General features: G+C 43.7%; 1 protein-coding gene across 2 annotated transcripts in view; it reads left to right on the top strand.

Annotated features, from left to right (window-relative positions):
* The window catches only part of IQSEC3 (IQ motif and Sec7 domain ArfGEF 3), a 92,270-nt gene that overhangs the window by 46,947 nt on the left and 32,440 nt on the right, over positions 1 to 12,883 (top strand). Inside the window, exon 3 of one of the 2 annotated variants that reach the window (XM_056510310.1) lies at positions 12,140 to 12,428. In XM_056510310.1, coding sequence (XP_056366285.1) covers positions 12,140 to 12,428 — 289 coding nt within the window. Of the gene's footprint in view, positions 1 to 12,139; positions 12,429 to 12,883 lie in introns of those variants that run through there. The other variant, XM_056510314.1, reaches the window with a different exon arrangement.

The following is a 12,883-nucleotide window of genomic DNA, read 5'->3' as shown; positions in this document are numbered from 1 at the left end:
GGCTGTGATTGTAATGTCCCTTAAGGCTGAAGCCCTTGAAGCAGTTGAGAGCTGAACCACTTAAGTGGATGCTCACTCTGGACATTACTGAAGTACCTTGGTAAACAGGTGGACAGTGATGATTTTCCACCAGTATCCATCACTCTTTAAGCATTACAGTTAAACAACTGAGCTACTTAACATTTTATCTGAACTTGTGAAAGACTGACCATGCCTGACGTGACAAATGCAAATCTAGTTCATAAAATGAGAAATTATAATTTCTGATTTAGGATTGCTGGCAGGATGTTGTATATATAATCTGGAGGTCAGTGCTTTGTCTCAGCTCAGAGCTGCTCTGTGGCTTTGGCTCAGGTGTGAAGCATGATGATGATTCTAGCCTGTATCAAATCAGATCTATAACTTTCCACTTAGAGAAACCTAACAACTCTGCCTAATTGGCCCCCAGCTGGTAGTGTCAAGTGCCTGTTCCTACAATTAGTGGACCATGGAGGCTGAATTCTTCTCTGATTCTTAATGAAGAAAACTCCATCTTAATCTTAACCAGATGTGGACACGCCAGTGCAAAGCAAGCCTCTGCATCCATGGTCTTGTGTACTCTAAGGACAAATGACCATACACAAAGCCCATGAATCTGATTTCTTTCACTCCCCAGAAAGTCCCCCAGAGCACTGCTTTTGAAGTTTTGTTGCATAAGTTTATGCAACATTTCTGCTTTGCTAGCACATCCTGTTTGTGCTTCTCATTTCTTTTCCTTATTGAGGTCATGGGCATGAAGTGAAGATTTTTTTTTATTGCTTCTTAACAGCTCATCTCTTATTCTTCCATCCCTGTAGACTTAATAATCCTGTTCCAGACAGTACCATTGGAGGTTGCAGGGAAGCTGCAAACAGGCAGAGATGGGTCAGCAAAGTTCACATAAATATTCCCCCAGCTCACAGTTTTCAGAGTTTTGATTTCAGTCTGACACAAATATGTGGGCCAAGAGTAATGTCTAGACCCAGAGTTGAACTCTTCCTAAGCTTGGGAGTGAGCAGATTCCTCAGTTTTTGTGGGAATTTTGTACAGTGAGTTTTTGCAGCTTCAATTGCTTTGCAGGAGCCTAAATCCAGAATCACAATGATGTTTAGTGAATGTAGATTTAGGATAAATATGGAAACACTTGGGATTACAAGTGAAAAATATTTTAGAAAACATCCTTAACATCATAATTACCAACAACCTTGGGAATCTCTTGCAGGGAGGTATAGTTGGGAAATCTGGTACTAGGGTCTGGGAGGAATGGCTTTTTGGAAGCATCCAAAGAAACAGGAGGTCAGTTTCAGATGCATTGTCTCGGTCCTGTAAAGGAGCTCCACCAGGACATTTTGGCACTCTCTCCCACACAGGCATTTCCCTGCTCCTCTCCAACAGCTGGTGCAGCTACTTTCAGGCAAGTGTGGAGAATATGAGGGTGTGGAAGTAAAGTGAGGAATAGATTGGCTCTTCAACAGGAAAAAAAAATATTTCTGATGGAATGTGGAGTCTCCCTGTCACATTGGTTGCTTTGCTTGCCTCTATCAACATCTTTCTTCAGGAAGGTGGAAGATGCTAGGAGAGAGAGGCTGAAGAAAACATGCTTGAAGTATCCTGTTTTGAAACTGCAAAGATGCCCATCAGACACATTTTCTGACAGCCTGAAGCTGTATGCAGCCATTGCCTGGCACATGTTCTTCCAGCTCTTTATTTTCCCCTGTTGCTTCTGTGGGTCCTGCCTTAGAGGAATTTAGAGCTGGATTCAAATGCTTTTCTCCCACATGTGCCAGTACTTGCTGTTTCTGGGGCCATGGTAATATGTGTGAAAGAGGATCAATCATAGCCAACTTTACAGCTGTGGAAGCCACTTTCAACAGCTGTTGAGATCAGTTAGTGGCATTTATACCAGGCAGTTCACCCTGGATTGCAGATCATCCTCATGTTCTCTCTCCTATACTGCAAAGAATTTCTTGCCCATACCATGGCAACTTTTTGGTACCAGGCCAGGAGAATGCAACATAAACACATGCTCTATCCTGAGTTTTCTGTGTGATAATGCTACAGACATGCATGAGAAGAAGCTGTGCCAGCCTTGGAAATTGCCCTGTATCTTAGCACTAGAAAATGGGCACAGATGCTTTGTAAAACAATGGCAGGTGGACTGTGGTGGAGCTCACACCATTCATCCTAATCTTCTGCTAGTATTGTCTGACCTGATCTGCATCAGTCAAGATGCACCCACCCCAAAATGGAGCCATTCCAGACCTTTTGTACACCAAGGTGTGTTCTGCTGAACTGGACAGGTGATTTCTGTGGACCCTCTGTCCACATGCTTGTTAATGGCTTACAAGGCAGAGACAGATAGAGCAAAGAGATGGAAAAAAAGAGTCAAGGAGAAAAAAAGGGAGAGACACTCATCCCAACAAATGTTACAGTGCTACTGTAAGAGGAATGGGTGGCAAACATACTATACAGAGAAAAAGAATAATAGGGAAAGCAGAAAGATGAAAAATAGTGTAAATGAAAGAAGGAACTGTAGGGAACAAGAACATATGAGCAGGAGATAAATGAGCAGGTCTCTTGGCTGGAATAATACTGTTCATGCCAGCATTCTTTGGCAGTGACACAACGAGACTGTGGCCTTTATTACACATTTTCTTGTAGTGTGATGTCAATCCAAAGGCCTTTGTCTTTTTGGTGCTCTGCAACACTAACTCACTTGCATGAAGGTTCTGTTCAGCCCTATGGGACAGGCTCTGTGCTCAGATACATTAAACTCTGCCTTTGGAAAAGCATGTCTCTGCACTAGAATTCCTTCTCCTGCAAGTGGCCCTGGCAGATTTTAATATGCTTCAGGAAAAGCTGAAGAGTCTGAAATGCTGAAGATGAGTACACTGTACAGCTGCTCAGGCCATTCTGAGTTCTGCATAGAAGTTGGGAGGTATTTTGGACTGTCATCTCACCTGTTGAAAAACTGCAGAATAGTTAGAGACTACTCCATCTTCTGTGAGAAAACATCATCCTGAAGTAAAGTGTCAGTGAGATTTTTCTTGTGAGACTGTGAAATCCAGTTGTGGCCACATCACTTGGAGGTGTGTTCCACTAACTTTTAACCATTTCTGCTTGGCACCTCGATTCTTTAGACACAGAGATTGTATCATCATCCCACTGGAAACTAATTGCCTGGTGATTAGAACTGTGTGTTACCTTTGTTGTGTCCCACATTGCTTTCCTGTAAGCAGGTTATGATGCTGTTATTTTTGTCTGTGTATCTGGGTTAACAGCAATATCTCTCATTCCCTCTTTTGAAGAAAAAGGGAATATAGGGATAGGCTACCATATCTATACACTGCTAGTGCTTGCTTTTTTCCACATGCCTCCAGAGGTGATTGGCAAAATATAACCAATTCCTGTAATTTCCCAGAATGATATGAGAGTGGTAGGTTGAGATGCACAAACCAGAATGGTGCAGAATGGTGTTGTGAAAAATATCTCTGTGCTGTTACAGCACAACTGGATCTGGTAAGGATGCTACAGAATGTCCTAAAATAGAGCATATTGGCCTAGATCCTCCACTGAGGAAGGTGCAATCCATGGGAATAAAGCCATTTATAACACCAGCCAGGATACTGCAACACAGTAGGATTGGTTGAGTCTAGGCAAACTTCATGGGTTTTTTATGATCTTGCCCCAAAAGTTCTCTGTCTGAGTACAAAGAATAGGGGTAGGAATAATTTCCATTCCTCATAGGTAAGAAAAGTTGAGGTGCCATAGGGAAAACTGAGCTTGTGTGATCAAATGTGTAAGTTGCTAAGTCATCCTGTTTTCCAAATGGGAATGAAAAAAAGATAGAAAAAGAAATGGGACCTCAGGGAAGAAATGTGACATGAAGTGGATCAGAGTGTAAGTGAAGCAGCAGAGACAAAATAGGTTAAAAACTGGAAAAGTAGAGCTTTGTGCCTACTGCATAAGGCTGTGGGGGTGGTCACTGCACTGGGGAAAGGAGGAAGGAATGCTAACCCTGCTGTTTCTGTCTTGGTCTTCAGCCAAAGGGCAGTGCAAGCCTCTAGATCTGAGCACAGTGGCAAAGTTAAAATATGGATAAAGCTGGTGAATGCTGTTTGGATTGTCTGTATTGAGAGGGATGGTGATGTATGGCTGTGTTACTCTTTATGTTGAGGAGAACAAGGCTTCTTTCTGTTTGGATTGACACAAGCAATGACCTTCTTCTGGGTTGCAGTAATCACAAGAGATTAAATAGCTGAGATACTTCAGAGTAGAAATAAAATTTATCTGAGTTAGACTAAGTTCTACCTGTGAAGTGGCTCACTCACTGCCTTCACAAATCAATGACCCTGATCCCTTAGGAAATAGCCCAGAGGTGCAGTCCAACCTGGAGTCTGCCACAGCAGGTAAAAAAAGAAGATTGCAGAAGCCCTTGCCTAGGTTTATAAATGCCAAGAGCCATGTCCCTCACCCAGCTCACTGCTGGATTGGGAGAGAAACAGGCTGAGGGACATGCAAGCCCTCCTTGCCTTGCAGAGACACTGCTGCTTCCCAGTCCTGAATTCATCTCATTTTAGCAGTGAAATTCTATCTTCTGCATGATTGCACCGGCAGGCTTTTATCAGCGAATTTGGTGATGTTCAAACCTGCCTCAGGGATGGAGAGCCAAGAGATCTGACTCAAAGTGGCAGAAAGACTGCTGCTGAGAAGCCAAGTTTCTCTTTCCTGGGGTGCTGAGTGGGCAGTTACACTAATGCAGGATGCCATCTGTTTTTTCCTTCTCTAAAAGGTCATGTTTACCAAACATTGCAGAGGCAAGAGAGGTCTGGGGTTAAAACAAAGGTAATTAAACCCTGCAGAGGAGGACCTTCTATGCCTTCAGTGTCCACTTGGTGCTCTTCACACCTCAGTGAAGCGCAGGTGTCCTGTTCAAAGCTGCCACAAGTGACCTTGTGTGCAGTGCCAGGCTGTGGGACTTGTGTTTAACCTGCAGAGACAGCACAGCAACCAGCCCGGGGTGCCAAGCTCAAAAAGGAGCTCCACTTCCTGAGCTGTACCTTGTGCTCTGCAGCTGGTGAAACAGGAGGCATGGATGGGAAGAGGAAGAAGGGGTGTGCCAGAGAGATGGCCCAAGTGCCATTCTGAGGTGGCATCCAGACACATGTAGGAACTGTAAGAAAAAAGCTACGACACAGCCACCCACACCACCCAGCACAGCCAGCCTTGCACCATGAACACCACTAGCTGCCTTAGCTATTCCAAACCACCCTCTGGAGGAACCTGTCCTCTTGGAAAACAGAGATCTTAGTCTGGTAGATGAAATCTGCCATGGAGAGCCAGGCCCTCAGACTGGCAGCCAGCCCAGTCTGACACCTGGACAATCATCTTTGCACCAGGAGGGCAGGGGTGCTTCAGATATATTTAGTTAGGATGTGGGAATTACACAGCACAAGGGGATCAAGTTTAAAGACTAAATCTGAAAAGAAGGCCCTGACTTTGGCATGTTGGTCCCTCTGGGACAGGAGGCTCTTGCCAGTATTATTATATTCTCTGTCTGCTTAATGTACATCTCACCCGAACCACTTCGAGTGATGCTGAAAAGATGTTGCCTGGTTCAGTCCATGCTAAAGAATGTTAAATTTAATTGACTTCCAATATATTTACTGTACCATGCTGTCAAATATATTTTACAGGTGTGTGTGAAGACCTTTTATAAAATAAGTAATATATTCTGGGATGGGTGATGAGCTTGGCTACTTACCATTAATTCCTCCTTGGGTAAAACTAGTGTGAGAAAATGGCTTGATGCCACTGCTTTGCAATGTGTTATGTGAATGTAGACAAAATCAGAATATTGTTCCTATATTTGTCTTTGTTGGGGGAGACTGTCTGAGAAAAGTGCAGCTTGGCTGGCAAGGGATGATTTGCCAGGATTAAGTTCCAAGTTCCTTGCCTTTCTGACAGGAGAGACTTTTGCCTTCCATCAGTTTCAGCAGACCCCCAGGAAGCATTGCCTCCAAATCACCTTAAAACTTGAAATTATAACCAAATCAGAAGCAATTCTTGTGCACTCAGGCCCCCTGCATGTCAGAAGTCTCTGAACCTTGAAAAGATCCCATAATATATTACCAAACCTTTCTCAGCCATTTTTTTTCCCCCATTGAATTCTGATGAACCCATTTACACCATGGGTGTCCTAAGGGAACGCTGAAATGAAATAAGCTGAAAAGGCATTTTGGACCCTGCTAAGTCAGCAGTTGATTTTCCTTCTTTTTTTTTTTTTTTTTTTTTTTTTTTTGGCTGAGCAGGGAGTTTAGGAAAGACAGAGGGAGGACAGGTTCTTGCAAACTTGGGGTCTGGACTCCATTCTACTGACATTAGCTAGTGAACTCTTTTTCTAATTCTCTATGTTGTACTTTGTAGGATTTATTTTATTCTGACATCTCTGAAGCTTTGAAGTCTCATGTAAGGCCATGAGAAGCAATTAATCAGGCCATTAATCACTTACAGCAATTTAAGAATGGTATGTGTACAATAACCAACCAATCCTCATAAGAAGCACTGTGAAATGGATGCATAAATTGTGGTTTTTCACAACTAATCCAGGTAGCTTTGGCCTCAGTTACAGGTCACAATCCTGCTCACTGACCTTGAATACCATGAAGAAGGCATTTGGTAAGTTATACATGGGAAACAGAAATATGGGTTTCTCCTGGAGTGACACAGGGACACAAAAAAGAGCTAAGATTAGCCTCCACAGTACTTTTGTACTCACCTCACAGCCATAGTTTGCTTCTGTATGATTAGCTAGACCTTTTTGCATGACCACTGTACCTGACAACAAGAACATCCTCTTCTTCTTTCTCAAACCACTCACCAAATCCAGAGCTGCTACTGCTATTTTCTGTTACTCTGTTATTGCTCTTATTAATTTGCTACTTTTTTTTTTTTTTTAATTGCAAAAGGAGTGAAGGCTTAAAGAGATGAGTTTTGTGTGGTGACCACATGTGAGCTCTGTAGCTCTGAAGTGATCAGTGAGAAGGCTCAGTTTTAATTTCTTACAGGACTAACATTACTGGCCTTGAGAAGAGTCACTCTTCTGGTCCTTGAGCCCCTATTTAGCCACTCAGCCATCCTGCAAACACTTTTCTGAGAGCTCTGAATATTCCTCTCAGACCATGAACTGATTCTGGTGTTTGACAGTGGTGCAATGGAATGTAATTTCTAGAGCATCCAACCTGTGTGTTCCTGCCTGCAGGTCTGCCTTGAAATTGCCTTGAAATGTTTCAGGGGAAGGGGCTGCTTATTGTTTCTCAAGTCATGAAGCCTGACAGTCAAGATGCAAGAGATAACCATAGTTCCCCTCCCCACAGCTGTCAATTAGAAGTGCAGCTGTTTCCCAGCTGTACCATGTATTTCCAGCAGCAAAGAGGTGATGAGGAGTATGCAAGGAAGTGCAACACCCTGATGCTGTAGCAAGAGCAAAGCAGTCATATCTCTCCCAGGACAGACAGTGACACAACAGCCCTGTGCAGACATGGGGAGCTCATATGGCTAGAAATGGGAAAGTGGCTTCTCTAGCTTGATAATTTAATATCATTGATTTGGTCTTTATGCTTCCAAAGGAGCAGGGAGGGAGAAAAAAGAGAGTAATAAAAATACCTCACTGTTATAACATTTCTCCTCCATCTTCTCCCCTCATCCTTCCCTTACTCTAATCCTTATATAAAATCTTCATGAGAAACCTACACATAAAAGCTAAGTATCAGAAGTCTGATTTACTTGTGCTAAATAAAAATATTTATGGGTGCCAGCTGAATTGTCTCAGTGAGAGCCTTTTCACCATCCTGCCTTCTTGAAACAAGTACTGGGATTTAGCTCACAACCCTGATATTCCTGTTTTGAAATGCTAGACTGGGGATAGTACTTTATATAAGCCCTGAGTCAGATTGTCTGTGGTAACCATTTCTGTTAACAAACCTGTCTGTAGCAGGCATATACAAGTCAGCAGTGCAAATGAACAGGACATACCTGAAACACAAGAGGTATTTCTCACAGCAGATGGAATCTGTTTGTAGCAGTGACCAGGCTCGTTATGGGTCATAAAAGTCATGTAGGATCATCTAGGAAGAAGAGAACAGCTGAATTTGTAATCTTCCTTTTACCTGATTGCAAGCAATTTACATTACTATTGCAACTGTGAACCAAACAGAATTCAAAGAAATTACAAACTTCCTCAACCTGATTGTATGACTGTGAAAGCTGTGAGTACTGGAGGCATATGACACTTGAGGATAGCAAGTAAAGAACACTTATTACAGCTCAAACTGCAGGGGTGATGCTGGGATTCAAACTAAACTGACCTAGTTGGAGTTTGGCCAGGGCTTTGGGATTCACACCTTGGACTCTGCATGGGACTTTTAATTATTACAGTTGGTTACACCAATTTTCTCATCCAAGAAACAGTACATGCAATAGCTCCATTCCCCTTTTTCATCCCACAGCCAGGGAGTCTGACTGCTTACTGGCCAAGGGAAAGCAAGTGAATCCCCCTAATTTGCTTAATAACATTTTTTTCCCCAGAGATCTTTCATTCTATACTTTCTTTCCTTGCCCTACTTACTTTTTTTTACTGTTTGTTTTATAGTTACTGTGACTATATTAGCTCCTGAGCCGTCTTTTTTTAACAATTTTGTTACCAATGCAAATCAACTGTGTCACCCAGGACAGAGGGAAAATGTAAGAATTGTTAAGTTTTTATTTATTTAATTGTAGCATTAGTTTTGATCTTTAGCAATGTATTTTATTTCTTATGTGGGGCTTTATCAGTCATTGCTACTAAAGAACAAAGAATAAGCCTTCCCAAAACTCTTCCTCAGAAACAGGTTCAAGATGAGAGTAAACCTGGGAGAAATACAGATTTGGTAAGTGGAACCATAGGGCTGTAATGGTAATACTGAGACTGCTAACCAAAACCAGCCTATACCCCTTTTTCCACTGCTTATAAATCACTGAAGTTACAACTGAAGCTGAAATTTCCCAGGTTTGTTCAAAGGTTAAGTAAGTCTGCTTTTTTTGTTTTCCTCCAGATTTTTTCACACTGAAAGAACTTAAAAATGGTTCAATGGTTCAGCCATTTTTATTTTTTTTCCCCCCCCACAACAGAACATGTAGAAACTATTCCCACTTCAGCAGGAGTGTTTGCTATTGCATTCTGGATAGCACCACAGCCAAATCAGCATGGGGTTAAAATCTTTATATTTAGCATAAAAACATCTAGCTGAAAAATGCCTTTGAGTGCTCCAGTGGAATCTGATTTTGATGTGACTGAATTTTGACCCTGAGGAAATTCCACACATAGGCACAGTTCATTCTGTATGGCTGTGTCCACTGGGCATGGAGGAGGAAGGCAAGGTTAATGTGTTTGTGTGCTCAGCTGATGTCCTTGTCCAGCACAGAGTCTTTAGGGGCCTCAGTAATGCCCTGGGACAGCAGTGCTGGGGCTGTGGCTTCTCACACATCTGTGGCTCAGTAGTCCTTGCAGTCTTAGGGCCCTGCTGTGTCTTGAGGAATGACCTCAATGCCTAAGGAGGTTAAAGGAGGCTTCTTGAGCCTGTGCCTCATTGGCCAGGGTCAGAATTGACCTGGGGAAAGCTGTGGCTGGGCTGGAGACCAGCACCCTTACAGTCTTGCTGGGGCAGGGATTGATGGCTCCAGGCTGGGGGGAGAGCCTGGGAACCTTCATGTCTGGAAGTATTTAAGACCTGCCTGGAAAAGACTCAGATCAACCTTATCTGCCTCTGAAAATGGCCCTTCTTTGAGCAGGGAGTTGGAGGAGAGACATCCAGCCTTCCCTCCCAGTTTAGGTTAGTCTGATTCTGCAAAGCCTGCTGGTTTTAATTCTGTGTTGGCAGTGGATGCAGGATATCCTGTCACTGTGAATTTTGCTCACTCAGGCTCTGCACTGTGTGTGACAGAAAACCAAGCAGAGAGATGCACCCACCAGAGGTGACATCCTCCTTACAGAGCAGTGGGACTGAGCTCTGAAAACTCTTACACACACTCCATGCTCTACCCAGAGCAGCCAGTGGAGTCCTCAGAAAAACAGTGAAAATGTGATCAAATCTATGGCACCTGATCGTCCCTTAGGCTGAGGATAAAAATTACTGCTCTGCTGGTTAAAATCAGAATGGGTATCACAGGGGCTGCCAATAAAAATGTTACAGTGAGAGATGTAAGGGAAAAGTCCTTTAGTAAGTTTTCCTGCAATGTGGGTAGACAGAGAAGAGAAATTAATTAAATTAATTAAAATGAATTAAATTAATTAAAAATATCTTTAGGTGTGGAGAAAATTGTAGCATCAGGAATAGAACAATGCAAACTTTGATAGGTGTTCAACCTAAAAGAACAGTTTTATGCCTCATTTTAATGTCTTTCCTGATGATGAGTATGCAAAAACGTCATTTTAATGTGTTTTAACAAAATTGGTTATATAGCATTTATGTAAGAGAATGATTTCTTCTGTGAATTTTTTTTTAAAGTCTAACTGGTGACTGTAGGCATGTATATAAAAGAAGAAACTTTCTAAATTTAAATCCTTCATCTTTCTTAATTCTGAAGTTGTGGTAGTGTCTGGCTCATCAGATTTGGAGCCTTCTTAGAAACTGTGGGAAAATTTCTAAATTTGGTTGTTAATCTATTGAACAGAAAAGCTCCCATTGGAGAGAATAAACTTCTACCAGTACTTCTGAAGTACTAGTAAGTGTGAAAAAGTGCTCAGAAGCTTAGGAGGCAAGATCTATTTACAGCTAGAAGATTTGGACTCTTAAGGGCTTACAGCACTTTTGAAAATGAGATAAGTAATAAGCTTCTGACTAATTTGGGCACTATATAAAATCATATCTAATTTCCCCCTTTTTGCTCTGATATCAACACCAATAATAAAATTATTTAGTATCCAGTTGATAGCAGAACTGGTTTTATGTGGAACAAATCCAAGAGATGTTTCAGAAGTGAATGAAAGAATTTAATAGTGTTTAAGTATGGGAGGCAATACACATCCTTGGTTTCAGTGAAATTAAATGCACTGGTTCTGTAGTAATTATTTCCAAACTGGATGTTGTTCTCAGCTGAATGCTCATCCCTTGGAAAACAGTGGAGCTGTGTCTGATGGACTTGGTGCAGTGGCAGCCAGAGTCCATGTAGGATTGCACACTCTCAGAAATCATACATTACTCCTCTGTAGCCACAGGAAGGAGGCTAAGGTAACAATGAACAAACACTCTCATGGCTCAAACAGAACCTCAGAATAACAAAATCTTGTTTGAAATCAGATGATTTAGGAATATACTTGGCAAGAAGGGTTCCTCACCACTTCAATGGATCAGACATATGCTAATCCCATCCTGCCTGGAGCAAGATAGCTCTCTTAGAGTGCACTGTTGTCAGGCCCTGGTTTCACACAACTGCTGCTGTGGCTGACAGGAGAAAAGACAGCTTTACTTTCTAGAGAAGATCTCAGTGGCACAGCAATTTGTGGGTCAGAAAGAGGCAGCTTCTTTCATGGAAGCTCTGAGTCTGCTGTGGCTGTATTGGAGACACTCTTCAAAGGCTCAGGATCTCCGGGCTGGCTGGCTCTGCTGCCCCTTTATAATTCTCAACTCTACAAGAGTTTCTCTGGAAACTCTGCAACATTCAGCTGCCCCTGCCCCATTTCCCACATGCCCTTAGAAAGCCCAAGGGAAAACTGGTTTCGTGCCAGATGGAACTGGGACGTGCAGAGATGCTGAGCAATAGGCAGCAAGTGCACAGGGGTGACTGCCAGGAGAGATGTCCACAGGCCATGAACCCTCCTTGGCTCCCCACCCCGTCCAGCTGCAGCACCAGGAGCAAAGGCAGCCAGGCAGCTCGAGGGCTGGTTCATGCAGGGGTGCCTGCCCTCGGAGAGGGATCAGCCTCCAGCCCTGATCCATCACTGGAGGAGACCTCTGACAGCCCAGGCTCCCCAGCCACTTAAAATGCAGCTCAGGGTGATGAGTGTAGCGAACAATAAACATGCTGATCCATCACATATAATATAAACAAATAAACCAAGCGAAACGTTGCGTTCTGTTCACAGTGACGATCCCAGCGGTTCCAGCAGCACGAGGGCCGGCTGTGAAACGGAGGATCCGAAGGAGGCCGGCAGACAGAGTGGCCAGGAAGGCAGGTCCGACACCCTGACGCTAAAAGGCCAGCGGGAGGAGCTCCAAGAAGAGCAGGCAGCGGGGGGTTCCCCTCTGGTGCAGAAGGCGAGCCTCCACCACACGGGCTCCCCTGTGCGAGTGCAGCGCAGCAAAGGGACGGCCTCGTGTTCCCACGCGGCTGCCTCCGATTATGAGCTCTCCCTTGACCTAAAGAATAAACAGGTACCGAGGCTTCCTCCTCCTCAGGCTGTGGGAGAAGGGGATGGGACGGGTGGGACTGCATTTGCACCGTGGTGGAACGACTCTCAGCAAGCACATTAGCCTTTTGTTCACCCGGAGCTTTTGCCCTTTGGGTATGTCAGGCTGATGGAGGAAGTAGCTTCCCCACCTCTGGCTGAGTCACCCTTCCACCCTTGCTGGTGTCTGCTCCTCCTTGCCTGGATTCAGTGGTCCAAAATGGACCTAGAAACCCAGTTGTGGCGGGTAGCCAAGAGCAGCAGCATCCAAGGGTAGTGCCTTGCTCACAAGTGTCCGTAGGGCTCCCAGCAAGTGGTTGTTCCAAATGACCTCCCTCATGGGAGAGTCTCCAAGAACCATCTTGCCATCTTGGATCATGCAGGGCAGGCCCCCAGCACACTTCTGCATTAGCACGAGCTTTCAGGAGAAGTGGGGTTTAT

This window comes from Oenanthe melanoleuca, chromosome 1A (genome assembly GCF_029582105.1).
Source record: "Oenanthe melanoleuca isolate GR-GAL-2019-014 chromosome 1A, OMel1.0, whole genome shotgun sequence".
NCBI classification, from domain to species: Eukaryota; Metazoa; Chordata; class Aves; order Passeriformes; family Muscicapidae; genus Oenanthe; species Oenanthe melanoleuca.
Note: the sequence above shows the minus strand (reverse complement) of the source record. Positions and strands in the feature narration are given on the sequence as shown.